At 38.0% G+C, this 19,047-nt stretch overlaps 1 protein-coding gene across 2 annotated transcripts in view; it reads right to left on the reverse strand.

Annotated features, from left to right (window-relative positions):
- KIF26B (kinesin family member 26B) overlaps window positions 1-19,047 on the reverse strand; it is a 348,619-nt gene that overhangs the window by 59,396 nt on the left and 270,176 nt on the right. For both annotated transcript variants that reach the window (XM_060753932.2, XM_060753931.2), the window contains exons 9-10: window positions 17,511-17,694; window positions 11,939-12,098 (exon numbers count right to left, since the gene is read on the reverse strand). In XM_060753932.2, coding sequence (XP_060609915.2) covers window positions 11,939-12,098; window positions 17,511-17,694 — 344 coding nt within the window. The remainder of the gene's footprint in view (window positions 1-11,938; window positions 12,099-17,510; window positions 17,695-19,047) is intronic.

A 19,047-nucleotide genomic window follows, 5' to 3' on the forward strand; every position in this document is an offset into this window, starting at 1 on the left:
TGTTTTGTATTGGAATGAAAACCTCCATCCACCAAAATGATCTGGTTCAAGTTAAAACACTGGGTGTTCAAATGTTATCTGTGATGTAAAGCATACATCACTAGCTAAAACTTATGAGCCAACTATGCCCTTTCCCAGACAGAGATAACTTTGCCAGTGTTACTTGTGTTTTGCTCAGTTCTAGGCAACTAAAAATACTTTTATTTAGGTAGGATACTGGATATTAACTGGTTGTTTCAGAAACTTCAATTTCATTACAATATTTTAAATTACTGCTATTATAACAGGGTACTTTAATGCTGTAAATATAAACAAGTAGATGACAGATGACAAACAGAAAGTCAGACTTGACTACTATAGTATTTGTTATAATAAGCCACCTTTGAAGATGCCTCAGAAACCAATAAATTTAGATTACTAACAACAACTAATAAATTTAGGTTACTAACTGGAATTAGGATTATGTCTCAGCAGTTCTTAAATAATTGTGGCTAAATGGCACAAATCAAAGCATCTACTTGCCTTTAAAGCTTCAAATCTTTTGATCCTTGAAGACCTAAAAGACCTCACCCCAAAAGAACCCCATCAGTGTTTGGTCTTATAGACAACAGTTGACAACTTTAGCCAATTTGGAATCCAGATGAAAATGAAGAAGAAATGAACCCAAATTCAGACCTCTTTCAAAAAACAGGAACAGTATTTTTTTAACTGGGGGGTGGTGGTGGCAGGGAACCCCTCTGGAATATAATTCCAAGAATCTCCCTGATAGCAATACCTGATGGGACACTCTGGAAGTTATGATCCCCCAAAGTAACTTTTCAAAGCCCTGGCAATCACTACAATTCTTGAATTCCATTAATATCATGCCTGCCTATCTGGACAGTTTTGCTGCATTGATAGTAATTATACCAGATGGGAAGAATAAATGTCAGAAGTGACTTGAGTGGTAACATAGGAGCCTCATATGTGGCATCATAAAAGGCAGCTTTGCCAAGTTTCAAATGAAGTCTCTTTGTTGTAACATTGTTAATCATTATATAAACACCCTAAGTGGTATAAATCTCTCACCAGAGGCAAATTAAAAAAGTGAAAATGTTTCTACTTTAATGAGTTTGATTTGGCTACTATATAATGGAATGCTCTAAGAAATGGGCTGCAAACCAATTACACAGAAACAGCCACCCAAATTCACCCAAAGAACAAAAAAAACACATAATAAAATATATAGAAATCAATCCCTTGAAATGTACATTTTAGCCAGAAAAATGGACAAAGGTAACATGGTGGGAAAGCAAAGAACAGACTAGCAGAATAGAAGAGCAGGCAACTTATAGATGCCTTCATCTTAATGGCTCATCAAGGGATTAACTCAGGGTTAATCCCTGAAGTAGGTACAATCTGTCTGTTCAAAAGGCTTCCAGACTATAGCATCACCTCATACCAGTGCCAATTTCCAACAGTGTGTGGTACAGACACTAGATCAGAGTATGACAGGCATGGGCAAACTTTTTTGCCTTTGGGCCATTCACATGCTGAGCAGGATGGGCCCACGAGGGATAGGGCCCAGCAGAGGACGGGCCCAGGAGGGAGCGGGGAAGGGCCTGGGTCATTGTCAGATTGGTCTCCCAGCATATGGACAGGCCTGCTTGCCCCATCCTTATGCCAGGAGGAAGGTGGGACATGCGATGACTGCCTCCAATCCTCCTCCCCCAATCCTCAGGCTGTCCTCTTAGCATTATGCCAGGAGGAGGGTGAGACATGCGCCAACTGGGAGTGCTCCAGAGGGCTCTCAGGTGCCACGTTCCTTCCTTGAGCTGTCATCAAGGATGGGGCCACTCGCACCATCCTTATTCCAGGACGAGGGTGAGACATGTGGTGGCTGAGAGTGCTCCAGAGGGCTCTCTGCTGCTTGTGCCTTCCTCCCCTGTCTTTTTGGCATAAGGACACCATGGGCCACCATGTTCTTATGCCAAGAGGACAGGGAAAATGAGGAGGGCCTGAGGTAAGCGCCTAGGAAGCCACATCCGACCCTCAGGCCTTAGTTTGCCCATGTCTGGAGTATGATGATTAAGCTTCAACTTCTCAATATTCCAAAGTATCACTACACAAGAAAAAACATTTTATAAACAGGGTATGGGATAATCTTTGGCGAATAAATATATTCAAAATCTGGCATCTCTTAAACTGAGCTTCAGGTGCATTTATATTGGATTTTAAATTGGCATGTTTTAATCACTGTTTATTTAATTTTTTGTTTTCAATGAATTGTTGAATGTTTTTATGACTGTGATGGCACCGAAAGGTGCTTGCTGTGAGGTTGCCCTGAGTCCCCCCTTGGGGGTGAGAAGAGTGGGGTACAAACTAAAATATGGACCAGCATTTTAACAGCTGAACAGAGAAAAGGAATTAAAATGCTGCAATTAAAAAAATCATGAGTGGATGGGTAAAGCATGTAGAACTGAAAATTTACAAACTAGTTAAAACCTGGAATCGCTGACTGCTCAGAAATTACACAGATGGATCATGGGGATGAACGGCAGAAATGGGTAATGAGTGAGGCGGTTGCATTGTCCTAGCAGGTTAATTAATTAATTAATTAATAGTTTTATGTTTAATGACTACTTTTATTTCACTTCATCTCAAATGAATTCCACTTCTGCATGTACCCATAATGATCCTTTGTTTTCTTTGGAAGTTCTTCTGATAGCTTCCTTAGTCTTAAGTTTTTTCAAAGCAAGAAAGCTTCTGTTCAGGTCCTCACTGTTCATCAATTGGTCTCTAAGACCTCTAATCATTTTCCTCCTATCTTTTGAATCTGTTCCAGCTGGTCAACAGCATCTCTATATACAGAAATATGCAGAATAGAACACAATATTTTAGAAAGGTTCTTCTATGCTATAAAATAATAATGGATATTTCATATAAATAAATGGTATTACTTAAAACATCCCAAGTGTACCATGACAGTTGCATGAAAAGCTTTGAAGCTCAAAAGAGCAATTTTGCCAGGCACAACATAATGACTAATTTGTTTGCCTACTATCTAGACTGTTGTGTAGGCAGCAGTGATGGAAGTCAAGGATGAAGAATAGATACAGAGTTGGAAAGCTCCCTAATTATGAAGACTTTGTTTTACAGAGGCAAAAGAAATACATATTACGTAGGAATGTGAGAAATGTGTTGAAAATGTCATAATCTTTCTGCTCATTCAAATGCGGTGGAAGTGCTCTAAGATGCAGGGATATTGAGTTAAAGATCCCCTCAGAAATTATGTGAATTGAATATTGTGCCCTATCTTCAGCCTATCCTTTTGTTTCATTATAACTGTTACCTAGGAATGGGGTGTGTTTATGCCTGAGGTTCATTTAATCACTTCTAAGGAAAATATCTGTAATGATTTCTCACAAATGTCATTTCAAATGACTGTAACGGCTTTTCATTTCTGTAATTCTATGCTTTGACTTGTAACTGACAAAAAACCAATCTGTAATTGCAGTGGAAAACCAATTCATATTGTGTTCGCTTAAAATATAAAGAAAAAGCAGGTGAAAAAGAAGAAAGCTACAGCTAAAAAGTTGTGAGAAAGAAAATTCCTCTTCCTAATATAAAATAAATTGCACATAAATGAGAGTGAACAAATGTACTATCTCCTAAACCTAATAACATTGAACTCTCTGATAACATAACTTTACAGCATTGGAAGTCAGGCTCTTCACATATATTATCGACTATGGTTAATAGGAATAGATCACCAACATTAGCTACAAGGTTTACATCCTACCTTGCTCCAAAGCTTGTAATGAAAAGTAGCTTACAAACCTAAACTAATGCTTCTTTTGTGATAGACTAGCAATTTCTCTCCCACCTTTGCTAGAGACCATAATTATGCGGTATTATTGTTATATTTGCATACTTTCTTTGCAACTTGTCACAGACTGCTAACCTACACATTAAGCATGCACCTATAGTCTAATCATTTAAAAGGCTCCTATAAAACACAATTAAATATACTTTTTGAAGTATAAATTAAACTAATTATACTATCAATACACCAATCAAATGGTTTAAAAACACCAAACTAAAAATAAACTAGCAGTAATATGAAGTCCAACACATGCATTTTAAACCATCAAAGATTTATCAGGCAGTCAGCTGCTAAAGGGCCATTAAAGGAATTAGCCCAGAGGTCCTCAAACTTTTTAGGGGGGGGGGGCGGTTCACGGTTCCTCAGATTTTGGGGGGCGGGGTGAACAATGGTTTGGGGAAAAAATGAACTGATTCCTATACGCACTGCAAACAGTAGTACATCAGTCACAGTAGTAATGTTTTTTTTTATAATTTATATGCTTCAATAATGAACATATACATAAAGAGCATAAAACTGTTGTAAACACAGAGTCTTGTCACAATGATTCCCTTCTGGAAAGCAGTGTAAATATCATTTGAAAAAAGTCACAAGTTTCTAACCATAAATACTTTAGACAAGACTTCTCTTTGAGGGTGTAGATTCCTTACTCTTTTGTAAGTAGAAGTTTACACATTCAAAAATCACTGAAAAGGTAATTCTCTAACGAAACTGTTATATGGAGCTTCCACTTCCTTGTAGAGGATTTCCACATAGAGGATTTCCAATTCCCAGATCAGTTCCGACTATATTAAGTCTTTCTCAGGTGGAAAAAATATGAAAATCACAGAATGCAATGGACATCAAGTTCTTCAAATTTAAATATTCCTCAGATAGAAAAGAATAAAATTACAATGATGAAATGGACATCCGATTCTCCTTAAAAGGTGCTCTGCATTCGTTTGATTCCATAGGTGCTTGCAATGGAGATTCTTTAAAATGTCATAATCTAACTAGCATACAAATCCAACTTAAGAACAAAGCTACAGAATCTATCTTGTTTGTAAGTTGGGGACCACCTGTTCTGCTAAAACAGATATTAGTTAAAATGGATTACTGTGTCCTTTGAAAAGGAGAATTTCTATTATTACTTAATTAAAGCTGGATATGCTACAAGATACTGAAAATATAGAGTCATAGAATCATAGAGCTGGAAGAGACCTCATGGGCCATCCAGTCCAACCCCCTGCCAAGAAGCAGGAAAATTGCATTCAAAATACCATCCAGCCTCTATTTAAACCATCCAGCCTCTGTTTAAAAGCTTCCAAAGAAGGAGCCTCCACCACACTCCGGGGCAGAGAGTTCCACTGCTGAACGGCTCTCACAGGAAGTTCTGTGATGGAATCTCCTTTCTTGTAGTTTGAAGCCATTGTTCCGTGTCCTAGTCTCCAGGGTAGCCGAAAACAAGCTTGCTCCCTCTCCTCCCTATGACTTCCTCTCATGTATTTATACATGGTTATCATGTCTCCTCTCAGCCTTCTCTTCTTCAGGCTAAACATGCCCAGCTCTTTAAACTGCTCTTCACAGGGCTTGTTCTCCAGACTCTTGATCATTTTATTCGCCCTCCTCTGGACACATTCCAGCTTATCAATATCTCTCTTCAATTGTGGTGCCCAGAATTGGACACAATATTCCAGGTGTGGTCTAACCAAGGCAGAATAGAGGGGTAGCATGACTTCCCTGGATCTAGACACTATACTATATATGGGAGATGTGTGTCTGAATTTCTACTGTTGAAATTAATAATGTTGATGCTACCATTTTAGTGCGTTAATCCGAAATTCATTTGTATGCATAATTGGTGTGAAAGCCAAAATTAGTTCTAATCAGGCCAAATTTCAGAAGCAAGAACATAAGCAGTGGCTTACTTATTATCAGATGTTTGTTTTATCTTTGATCAGCCCATTATTCTTCTCCCTACATCTACATAAATCTGTGATGAATTACATTTTAATGTATCAGTATCTCTTTCTATCTATGCCTCACATTACATTTTCTAATCATCTATAGCAGTCTTTCATTATTTGCTTATTGTGATGTCTATACAGTGTTTTTGAACTGCTAGAAAAAAACACTACAATGCTTTGTACTGAAATCCAGAGGCTATAAACCAGGCATGGACAAACTTTGGCCCTCCAGGTATTTTGGAGTTCAACTCCCACAATTCCTAACAGCCTCAGGCCCCTTCCTTTCCCCCCTCAGCCACTTAAACCGATTACTTTTCTAGGTCTGATCAATCAAGAGGTGAAATAACTGACTTCCACAAGAACTGTCCCCAAGAACCATCAAAATAATTGGATGTCATACAGGAAGGGATAATAAACCTATTGTTGTGTTGTCGAAGGCTTTCATGGCCAGAATCACTGGGTTTCTGTGAGTTTTCCGAGCTGTATGGCCATGTTCTAGAAGCATTCTCTCGTGATGTTTCGCCCACATCTATGGCAGGCATCCTCAGGGGTTGTGAGGTCTGTTGGAAACTGGGCAAGTGGGGTTTATATATCTGTGGAATGTCCCGGGTGGGAGAAATAACTCTTCTCTGTTTGAGTCAAGTGTGAATGTTGGAATGGATTAACTTCATTAGCATTGAATAGCCTTGCTGCTTCAAAGCATGGCTGCTTCCTGCCTGGGGGAACCCTATCATGTAGGAACAAATCAATTTTGGCAGGGGGTTAACTTAGAGAGGTTGGACTGGCACATTCCCTATTACTTTTCTGTGAGCAGGTGAAACAATTTTTATTGCAATAGGCCTTTGAAAATGTGTTTCTATAAAGGGGAATGAGCTAGGCTTTTATTTGTTTTTTAACTGATTTACATATCTAACTAATTTTAATGTTATGATGGTTTAATTGCTTTTTATGCTGTGAATTTTTAACTATGTTTTATATGGTGGTGGTGATATACTTAGGTACATCTGTGCTGTCAGCTTTAAGTAATTAATGGAGCGATAAGAACGTTTACATAAATATTGAAGCAGCAAAAACACTTTCTAAAAATGAAACACACCTCCATGCCATAAATCCTAATACAAAGGTTTAACAAGAACTTTCCACAGCTTGATTGATACACATGTTGGTTTTTCTAGATGCACAAAACTGGTTTGTTTGACGTGATTCTATAGAAGACTTGCAACCACCCATTTTTATAGGGAACTCTTTCTTGGTAATTTCCAAATACTATTCACTGGGCTGGGTCACTAGGTAGTACCAGAACCCCAAAAAGTAGAACAAAATTTTGCATTGCCAGAAGGAAGACAGATGCCTAAAAATAAACTGAACTGATATTACTTAGTGAGGCATGCATAAATACTTAAAATTTTCTAGCATTCTTGCAGTCATTATGCTGTATAAAATGATTATTTCCAAAACAGCATTACTGTGAATTATCACTACTGCTGCCTAGCAACCAGCATTATTTTTTGAACACGGAGCTCTATAAACTAGTAGTATCTGGAATTTGTGCAAATGAGCATTCATTTGTGGGATGAAGAGACACATTCATCTTAAAAATCAGACAGAGATAATGTAATGCATTTAGAGAAACAAAGCAATGGCAACCATTTCTGTACATGTTAGTAAAATCTTATTATTGCCTTACCTAAGTCTTTTAAAGCACGGTTCTGAGAAACTGCCATTCCTTTATCTTCCCTAAAGAGTATGAGGATTTTAACATGCTTTGTCATTTAAGAAATAATAGAGCTTTTATTTAAAAATAAGTTTTGTAATGCAAAGGTTTCTACCATTCCTGTACAGAGCTCCTATGCTTGCAAATATCCCCATGAATTTCTGTAAAAAAAAAAAAAAGTGTCAGGAGCAACTTGAGAAACAGCAAGTTGCTTCTGGTGTGGGAGAATTGGACGTCTGCAAGGATGTTGTCCAGGGGACGCCCGGATGTTTTACCATCCTGTGGGAGGCTTCTCTCATGTCACTGCACGAGAAGCTGGAGCTAACAGGTGGGAGCTCACCCTGCTCCCCTGCTGGCATAAAGGTTTTACTCATTGCACCTGGGGGGCTCCATTTCTGTAAATGAAACAGTTGTTATGAAGGTGAGATATTTCATTTGGGAAACAGAAAAGTGAATTTCCTGACTCAGGAATCCAAGTCCAGTTTATAATAACCAATGCCCCTTTCCTGCCATTCTTCTTTTTCTATTCCCAGTTCAAAACATGTCCAGCACAAGTTTGAATCTCCTGAAATACTACAGGGTTGTTGGGTTTCTTTACTCACTACAATTTAAAAAAAATAATTTGTTGTCATTACTCATTGCTATCCTATAAAAATAATGAGATATATTATTTAGTATTTTTCAGTTATTTTTCATTTCAGATATTGGTGGAAGGAACAGAATTGATAGAGAAATGACATAATAGCTTTTTTAAAGTCCTGTCAAAACAGAGCCTTGCTTTTTTCATTAAATATTTCCTTATGTCCCTATGTTCCTATATTTCCTTGTACATAAGGATGATAAATTTCAAAAGTTGCCACCATTCCTTAATAGGTTGGGATCTCTTGAAGATGTTGCACTATTTTTGGTACCATAGTGGGCTTTGGCAAATAATTCACTTGTACACCTCATACATTTTGTTAAAAATGTTTATAAAGTTCACTACGTAGTCCTGAAATAGAAAAAAAGCAGTTGATCTCTAAGGCTATATATGTGTTGGGATCTGTTGCATTCAGTTTTTTTATTGTGTCAGAAGTGACTTGAGAAACTGCAAGTCGCTTCTGGTGTGAGAGAATTAGCTGTCTCCAGAGCTGTTGCCCAGGGGAGGCCTGGATGTGTTACCATCCTGTATGAGGCTTATCTCATATTCTCGCATGGGAAGCTGGGGCTGACAGATGGGAGCTCACCCCATCTCGCAGATTCAAACAGCCAACCTTCAGGTCAGCAGTTCAGCTGGCACAAGGGTTTAATCCAGTGTGCCACCGCGGCTCCTACATTGTGTTCAAATATCCTTGCTATACAGAAGTCATTTTGCAAATATTCTTTAAATCTCTATTCTTAATAGGCTGGGCTTTTTGATATATTTAGATTTGGACACTCAGTGGATCAATCATTTTAAGTAGGCCCTTTAGCTGAAGAAAATCACTCCTCACTCAGGAGCTCTGCATGTATAAAGGATTGGTTGAGACTAGACACCGAATGCACAGTGCAGATCTCTAATTTCACTTGACTTGAATCTTTGAATACGATCGGGATAAACCTATATGTACTCAAAGTGAAGGAGTTAAGCGGTGGCAGTGAAGAAGAATGGTAAAAATTGGATGAGCAGGAGGAAGAAAGAGGAACAGGCACCAGGGATGATGCGGTGGATGGTAGCAGAGATTGGCGTGTTCTGAACCGCTGGCCTGAATGGTGGAGGCATTGGTCAGATGCCAAGGTCTAGAGCCCTCTTGTAAGGGCTCTTTAGGACTGAGTCATTTAGGGCCAGCCTGGTCAGTGGGCACACACTAGCAGAGGGCCATGGAGAATACATTCAATAAGTGAATAAATCTGGCCTGTCTCTTAAAAAATGCCCAATGGTTTCCTGATGGGGTTCAGGGTTGTAGAAAGTGAAGTTTAACTCCTTGTCTTATGCCTTAGCTGCTTTGCTTGTGCAAGAAGTCAAAATCTGGTCATACTTGAAGTTGATGTGCTATTTCTTTTTAAAAATAAACGGATTCCTCCACTGAGATATCTGAATCATGCCCTTCCTTATTTTGAATACTATAGTATGAACTCAATGGGACACAACCCAGTACACACACTATCATAATCTGAATTGCACTGTCAAAGGCTTTCATGGCCAGAATCACTGGGTTGTTGTAGGTTTTTCGGGCTGTATGGCCATGTTCTAGAAGTATTCTCTCTTGATGTTTCGCCTGTATCTGTGGCATGCATCCTCAAAGGTTGTGACCTCACAACCTCTGAGGATGACTGCCACAGATGCAGGTGAAACGTCAGGAGAAAACGCTTCTAGAACATGGCCATACAGCCTGAAAAATCTACAACAACCCATAATCTGATTTGTTCTTTGAAAGGGGTTTCAATACCACCTCCCACTCCAAAGATTCCAACAGCGCTGTATCTCAAGCTCTGTGTGTTCTTCAGCAAATCATATTTTCAGAACTATTTCTATTTGATATCTGGCAAAATGTCTGATCAAACCAAGTACATTTTTTACAAACGGATTCTACAAATAGCTTCACTGAGAGAAAGCTTTGTGCTTCTTTCCATGAGATAGATGCAAACAAGTACAAGTGTTTTGGCACCTGTATGCTCAGAAACTCAGAAGAGTGTGAAGGAACAGCTGTGAATCACGGCAGCAAGAGATTGCCCAGTACATGAATGAAAGATGTTTGCAGCGCTACTTTTCTTTTGCATGCATACTGCCAAGAAAAACAGCTGTTGAAATTAACTAAAACCGATACTTTGTAGGCTAAGCCTGGTGGCATTTTCCCCCAGTACTTCTTCACTGTCTTCTTTTCAGAGTCACACAATCAGAATGAAGTACTGTATATATGCATAAAAGAGGTACATTATTATAAAGAACCTAGTTGAGAAGCATTTCAAACCAGGACTTAGCTGAGAAAAATTATGATTCGTCATATAATCTAGATTTAACTCATCAATCATTGGAGCTAATTTTAATAGAAAATGAAAAGCAGATAATCCAATTAAAATTCTCAGCTAGAGACACGAGATTATTCAACAGTGGGGAGGTAATCATACTATATTTCTATTTCATTAGTAGCTGCAGTGACATGTAGCTTTAATTAATTTATTTATTTATTTGCGACATTTATATGCCGCCCTTCTCACCCCAAAGGGGACTCAGAGCAGCTTACAAGATACACACGCACACACGCGCACACACACAATATATTATACCATTAGCACAGTACAATATCAGCACTATACATCACTATATTGTACGATACAATTATCTTGTAATATTATTATTTTATGTCACTCAGGAAGTAAATTTAATCTGAGCTTCTGTTCAAACATCAAATAATTTATCCAAAGTGATTATCCTTTTCCCAAAGATAGGTTCAGCAGATCCTGAACAGCTCCTTTAAAGTTCGGACAAAATCTCAGAGCAGAGTTACTGTTTTGTTAACACAGAATCCTTCAACTCACTAACATGGGATCCTTCAAATTGTTATTCACACACTGCAAAATCAAGTGATGAGGGCTCATTTTAGGGCAACAGAGTATAAAGAATCTCCCTTTTAGAGTCAAGATACATTTAGCTCAGTATAATAATAATAATAATAATAATAATAATAATAATAATTATTATTATTATTATTATTAAGCTTTATTTGTACCCTGCCCTATCTTCCCAAAGGTACTCAGAGCGGCTTACAACAATCAAAAGATACAGAAATTAATGTAAGTAATAAATAAACAACAATAACAGTAACCACAACATTCAGTGGCAGGGGCTTTCCAGGCTTTTATTTTTTTTTAAAAAAATGTATCAAAAACATTCCATAAGTTAGTATAAAACTGATAAAATAGAGGCAGCACAAGCAGCTACATAATTTTTGACCAAAAAAAAGGGCAACAGAGACGGCATTGTCTGTAGCCTTAAATAAGTCTTCCTCTGTGCATGAGGCAGGGAATTGTGGGCAAGGATACCGATGCTGAGTTGTTTGTTCTGCTCCACAGTCATACAAGGTGGAGGATTCTTTTAGATAGTGCCATTTTGCCAAGTTATCTTTTGATCTGCCCACTCCGCTTCTAAATAAATCTGAATCTGTTCAGGGACTTCCAAGTTCCCCTACAAGAGTGCTTGCTTTTCTTATATGAATACTTACAAATCTTGCCCCAGTTTCCCCCTTCATTGCCAAATCATGTGCAACTGAATTTCTGTTTTGCTTCCTTTTCATGGCTTTTCCAGTAAAGAACACCAGGCAAAGATTAGCAGAAACTACCAAGTGCCAGTTAAGATTGTTATGATTCTGCCGTCTGAAAAGGGCTATTGGTCATCAACATCTAGCTTTGAGTATATAAACACACACATTGAGAATGAGAGACAAAGAAACTTACTTGTATGGAATGTGCTTGCTACCATTGACTAGAGCGAGGATGACATTGCCCAATGCAGACAATGAAAGACAGAGTCCAGAACCTCCTTCTCGATTTTTGCTGAGAGGTTTAACACAGCTTCCAAGGTCAATGAGGTGTAAGCGGCTACGACCTCCCGACACTGTCAAAAAAGTGATTAAAGACACAGAGTAAGTGTTTTCAGACACAAAAAAAGATACGGCATTGGGAAATAAAGGCTGAAATATGAAGCCTTGTTAGAAATCATATTAAACTCAGGGGGATTAATTTCTGAGTCAATACATAAAGGAAGGTGCTAAAAGAAAAGTTTTCATGATTTGACGAGTGCAAACAAGGCAGAATGAAATACATTATTTAATTATTGAGGGCCCCCGTGGTGTAGTGGTTCGAGTGTTGAACTACGACTCTGGAAACCAGGCCTCAAATCTGCTCAGTGATGAAAACCCACTGGCTGACTTTGGGCATGTCACACTTTCTCAGCCTTAGAAGAAAGCAAAGAGAAATCCCTTCTAAACAAATCTTAGCAAGAAAATCTCATGACTGGTTTACACTAGTTTTACCTTAGGTTGACAACAACCTGAAGTCAGACAAGAGGAACAATTTAACTGCTGGGCTGCTGTGAGTTTTTTGAGCTGCCAGCCAGAGATGCAAGCGAAAGGTCAGGAGCTGGAACAAGGCCATACAACCTGAAAAACTCACAGCAACACAGTGATTCCAGCCATGAAAGCCTTCAACAATTCAAATTTAATTGCTGTTGTGTATACATTCATAATCACAAAACCTTTAAGAAATATGCATAAATCTATTTAAGGGAGAAAATAAGTATCCACAGTTTATAATCCCCACAATGTATTCATGAAAATGATAGGTTCACTGAGGCTGGGAGTAAACCCCCATTAATGGGAATGGTTTTTAAAATCTTTTGCGTGTTTATATTTTAAACAGTGTTAAAATATCATTTACACTTTATCTCAAGACTTCAATAAACTTGTTTGTGTGTGTGTTTGTGCTAAGGGGATGCCAATTACAGAAAATAGTTTGAGGGAGTGATGGGAAGACTGCTGGCCAAATGATTCTATGTGAGCCATATACAACTCATTAAAGGCCATTTCACACTTCGCAATGGCACTGCTGTGATTCCATTTTAACTGCCACAGTTCTATGCAATCCTGAGATTTGCTATGTTGAAAAATATATTTAAAATTCTCAGCAAGAGAACTCTAGTGACTTCCAAAAACCCTGAATCCCCCAGGATTTTACCATGGCATCTAAAGTGGAACCAAAAAACAATAATTCCATAGTGTTAAAAGATCCCAGGTGCTGGAAATTCATCTGAATTTTCTTCACAGAACAAACAGACTAAAGTGCTTTGGGCTTATGTTAATATAATGCAATACCGAAATGTTCTCAAAGACCTAAATGAAAGCTATGAAATATAACTTAAGTGTAAAGTATACTGGCAAATTCTTCTGAAAAATAGCTGGATATTCATATTCTTAGTTGTGGGGAACTCAGCATGCAAACCTTTCTGCCGGCAGAAGGGAGAAAAAAGTATCAAATATTCATTTTTTAAATTATTGTTTAACTGTTTCCTTCAGACTGCAGGTAATGTAAGGGAAACCATTTAGAATAACTTTTAGGCTTGTGCAAAAATCTCTTATACATGAAGCTTAAACTTATTTTAAGTACTCTTAACTCAGTATGCTTTTCACTTCAAAATGAACAATAGTTATGACTGGGGAGAATATGTGTAATTCACATCTTTGGACATGCATATTCAATCAAACATCTATATTTCCATTCAATAGACCATAAAATCTTCAAAATAAAGACACATCTGATAAAAAAGCATACAAAATACAATAAAACAATGTATTGTCGAAGGCTTTCATGGCCGGAATCACTGGGTTGTTGTAGGTTTTTTCGGGCTATATGGCCATGTTCTAGAGGCATTCTCTCCTGACGTTTCGCCTGCATCTATGGCAAGCATCCTCAGAGGTTGTGAGGTTCCTACCTCTGAGGATGCTTGCCATAGATGCAGGCGAAACGTTGGGAGAGAATGCCTCTAGAACATGGCCATATAGCCCGAAAAAACCTACAACAACCCTACAATAAAACATTTAAATCTTAAGACAACAAAGCCACTCAATTAAGTATAGTTAACGCTATTCTGTGATCTCGTAAGAATTGCCTGATTGAAGGTAAATGTCCCCTTGAATTATCCCCTTGACATTAAGGCTGGTCATGTCCGACTCTGGGGGGGAGGTGTTCATCTCCATTTCTAAGCTGAAGAGCTGGTGTTGTCCATAGACACCTCCTAGATCATGTGGCCAGTATGACTGCATAGGGCACCATTATCTTCCCACAGAAGTGATACCTATTGATCTCCTCACATTTGCATGTTTTCGAACTGCTAAATTGGCAGAAGCTGGGGCTAACATTGGGAACTCACCTCGCTCCCTGGATTTGAACCACTAGCCTTTTGGTCAGCAAGTTCGGCAGCTCAGCAGTTTAACCCACTGTGTCACCGAGGGCTCCTGATTGAAATACTTACAATACTAATAAAACTTTATTTGTATACCACCCTATCTCTCCAAGGGGACTCAAGGTGGTTTCCAACATATAAGGCATAACATTCAATAGCCAATTGTTCTATACAAACTTGTTCGAAACTGGAGAAAAATAATTTTAAAAGAGTCAAGAGAACATATTCTATATCTGTATTTCAATATTTCATTTTGGGACAAATATTTTGGGAATGTGTTCTTAATTAAGACCCAGAAAAAAGCTACATTCCCCCAAAAAATGAGGGAGGAAGGGCAAACTGTGAACGATTCATGTTCCTCTTCTTTATTAAAAAAAAACTTGAATATTTTAACATATTCAAGGAGGTCCTAGTGATCAAGAGACACACCATAAATGCTTTGAATACATACAGAGCAACTTAATATGTAACAAAGGATGATCATACTGTTTGCCTTTCTCACTGAACAACTTTGTGCAAGTGAGGAAATGCACTGTACAATGACATGAAATGACTTCTGGAGTGTTATATACTGGGAAGGGAGAATATAGAGATATAGATATATATACCTCTGTATTTTATAAAGTCTAGTTCTGCCCGCATGATACTATGTTCCAAATAAAAGAGAGTCATGCCAGATGTTCTGACCCACAATCTCCGACCAATGGTCATGTTAGCTGGTGTTGTTAAACATCTCATCCTTGCATTCAATAAAATGACTATTTATATGTTATCCAAAATCTAGGTCAATGTTAAATTCAGTAACTTTATATCAGGAAACAGGAATGGGGGTGTGTGTGGGGGGAGGTACATTTATGCAGATACCAATATGATGACTACTGGAAAGACTATTTCTCTTATTTCTATACTAAAAGATTTAGGGTTTTTGGAATTTTGTACCAACATTTTTGTAACTTTTCTCCCAAAATATATTAATTGTTTTAAAAAACCCTTTAGGGTTGAGCCGACATCTGGCTCTAGGAGCTCAATAGGTCACCAAGAGAGGGAACAGAAATGAAACTGAAGCCAGTGGGATTGTGATTTTGCTGCTGTTGTATAATTGATCAGGACAAACTTGACAAAACTATAGGCTTTCTTTATTTATCTGTATTTAAATGTAATTAAAAGATAGGTGTGTGTGAAAACAGAAAATTACATTATTATAATGGTAATCTTCTTAAAACAAGCAAATCTCCTTAAAACAAGCAAGTTAGCATGGGCATTCATAGACTTTCTTTCCTCTGAAGGGTGTCTAATGAATAAATCCTAAGTTAATTGAATTCTGTCTGGCAATTCCATGAGGGTTATTACTGAAAGACAAGCAAACAATTGGTGTTTTATAAGACATTTGAACTATAATATATCTACAGGGTGGGCTAGATCAAAATTTAGGAGCCTGCAAATGGATTGAAAGAAGAGACATTTTCTGCCACTTCTGCTCCATAGCGTCCTTCCAGACTCCTGAAAATAATATACTGGGGTTTAGGAAGCCCTTTTGAATGGTACATGAGAAAGTGGGAATCCCTGAAAATCAGGTGAAGGTACTTGTGCTGGTAAGTGACCATAATAAAGTTTTGTATTGTATAGGTGAAGGAAGGATCTGTCCCACTGGATCCTACACCAACAAACACTTCTTCACATATATGAACCAAATACAAAATAAGTACATTTTTATACCCTGAGTACCATGTTTCATAAGTGGTGATATTATTTGTATCTTCTGGACTGAACTGAATTATACATTATAAAAAAAAGTAACAAAAATGTTTGTTGACAAGGGACATCATTTAGACCCCTGTTTCTGATCCAATCCAGTAACTGTACCAATTCAGTCTGATTTTTAAAGCATCATGAGACAAAATTGTTTGATCATGAACTGAAAAACTGCCCACAACAGGAAACAGCAGCACCTTACTTTTCCACTATCTGCCTGAGCGAGAAAGCCAGTCCTTGATGGTAAGACAGAAGACTTATTTTATTAGAACCATTACATTAAGTGTTCATGTGAATGTGCTTTTAGTTTGGTATTGTTTTCCTGAAATTTGCAAAATAGCCAGCAGCCCATAACTAAAAAAATGGAGCTTGGGGAGTAGGGCAGGTACAGCATGGAGGAAAATTAGAAGAAGTCAATGAGCTGAGTGAGGTTCTGGAAATACATTTGGTGATGCCCTTAGGTTTGTTCATTGCTGGAAAAATTGCTGATGCAGTTTGAACATGTCAGGATTAGTCTCTCCTTCTACCATTCAACTGCACCTAAGAACATCGGGCAACCAGACATTTCTAGAATTGTCCAGATCTTCAAATCCCTAACTGTTTCCTGGGTAATCTTGAACTACATTGTTTAGCTTTGCCCTAAGCACAAGATCCATGTGCATCCCATATTTTAGGATACACAACTGTTTACAGTTCTACACTGTTTTTCATACTGGCAAGGGGAGTCTGAGGATTGTAATTTTGAAAAAGAGATGTTTTTTTCCCCAATTTATGGTTCAATTAATTTTATTATTTATTTACCCTATTAATACCCTGTCTTTCTCAACCCCAAAGGGGACTCAAGGCGGCTTACATATAGGCAACTATTCAACGCCTTAAAGCAACATACAATTCCAATAAACATCAAAATTAAATTAATACAAATTAAACATTTTAAAACATTACACTCAATATTAAAACCATGCCATCCATAATCAGTCTGGGGCCATTCCAATAGTCATTGCACAAATTCCCTATCTGTTATTGCACTGTACTATTCTCCAAAGGCTTGATCCCAAAGCCATGTTTTCACTTTCCTTCTGAAGGCCAGGAGGGAGGGGGCAGATCTAATGTCACTGGGGAGGGAATTCCACAGATGAAGGGCCACCACTGAGAAGGCCCTGTCTCTCGTCCCCATCAGTCACGCCTGTGAAGAAGGTGATACCAAATGCAAGGACTCCCTAGATGATCTTAATCCCCAAGTTGGTTTAAAGGTGTACATACATTTAAATAACAATAACATATCATACAAGTTGATGAGGAAAGGAAGATACTTACTTCCCCCTTTGCCACTCTTCTCCATTCGGTATTGATAGATGTGCAGAGTGAAGAGCATGTGAGAATTCTTGTGATCTTCCTCCCGGCAATCTTGCTGACTGCTTCGACGGGAGGCAATTGCTGCATCAAGGAAGAAGGCAGCTTTCTCTGCTGTTGGGGCTCTCAGCTCACTTTGATTCTGAAGCTGCAAGGCAACCCAGACACATAATACATGTTTTTAGAGATTTGATACTGGCAAAAAAAAGCTTTCTGTTTGCAAAAACACAATACTGTATGCTCAGGACTATTCTTTCCAGAATACCTGTACTCGTATACTAAGATTCTTCCACAAGAAGAAGGAAGAACAAGAGCAGAAAAGTTCATCCTCCCAGAGCTATGATGCCAAACACACTCTCCTGGATGGTTCTTGCTTCCATGCATCTCATTTCCAGCCAAGTTGCCTTAGATTACTGCTATTTTCAGCTTTCATCTACAAGTTTGATTACTATCAAGAAAGTCTTCAACAATATATCCTTGCTCTTTTTACTCATTTTGTTGTGTGATTGGGTGCCTATTAATCACCCACACACAGTACGGTATTCTCCACGTTCGTCAAAAACAATTGTTTTGGAGGTGCCCCCACTTGCCAATTGAAGGTCTATTCTCTTCTTCAAAGGTCAGAACAGATCTGAAGCTAAGCAAATTGTCACTGTTGCAGAAAAATGTCTGCTACAGGTATAAGAATTCTTAAGTTCTCCACTATAATGTTTTAAATGACTTAAAAGTACAAGAAACACATTTTAAAAATCTAACAAGGTAGAAGAAATTTGGGGTATAAGGTTTTGTGGGCACAGTGCACTTTGTTAAAACTACATGCACAAAAGCTTGAGTTACAAATGTCTTATTTCCAGTTAGTGCTACTGAATTCCTTTATGTTTTTTAATGCAAAGATAGGCTAACAGAATCTTTGAACAGCACTATAATGTTTGCTAATGTTTCACTGGGAGTGAGTACAACTCCCACATAACTGTCAAGAAATCAAGGACTCTGTGATGACAATTGTTTGCCATAAAACACAGATTTTGTGCAAAGCTTTGAACAAACTCTACATATATACAGATTGCATAATTTCACTGAAACAATGAAACAATTTTGTTCTTTCCAGAACAAATTCTGTGTGGCCCGTTGTCTTCAAGAGCCCTGAACCTAGCAGTCAGAGAATAGTACAAATGGGAGGTCTGTGAGTTGACCCAATGAGTCAGAAGGTGTAAATGAATCAACCCAGCTACAATTGGGGATGGTTGTCACCCCAGATTGTTGCAATCAGTATATTTTTGAACTTGGTCAGGAAAGTGTTTTTCTTTTCTTTTCTTAAACCAGTTGGGTGTTCCTCTCTGAAGAAAATTGGAATTATTCTTGGCTTGATTTGGGCTTACAAGCTTGGCAGCAATTAATAAGTAGCTATTAATACTTCCTACAATGTTACTAAGCCTACTAGTATAAATAATGTTGTTCATGGAGATATAAACAGCTATATTATTGGCCTCCTGTTATTTGT

This window comes from Anolis sagrei, chromosome 1 (genome assembly GCF_037176765.1).
Source record: "Anolis sagrei isolate rAnoSag1 chromosome 1, rAnoSag1.mat, whole genome shotgun sequence".
Lineage (NCBI taxonomy): Eukaryota > Metazoa > Chordata > Lepidosauria > Squamata > Dactyloidae > Anolis > Anolis sagrei.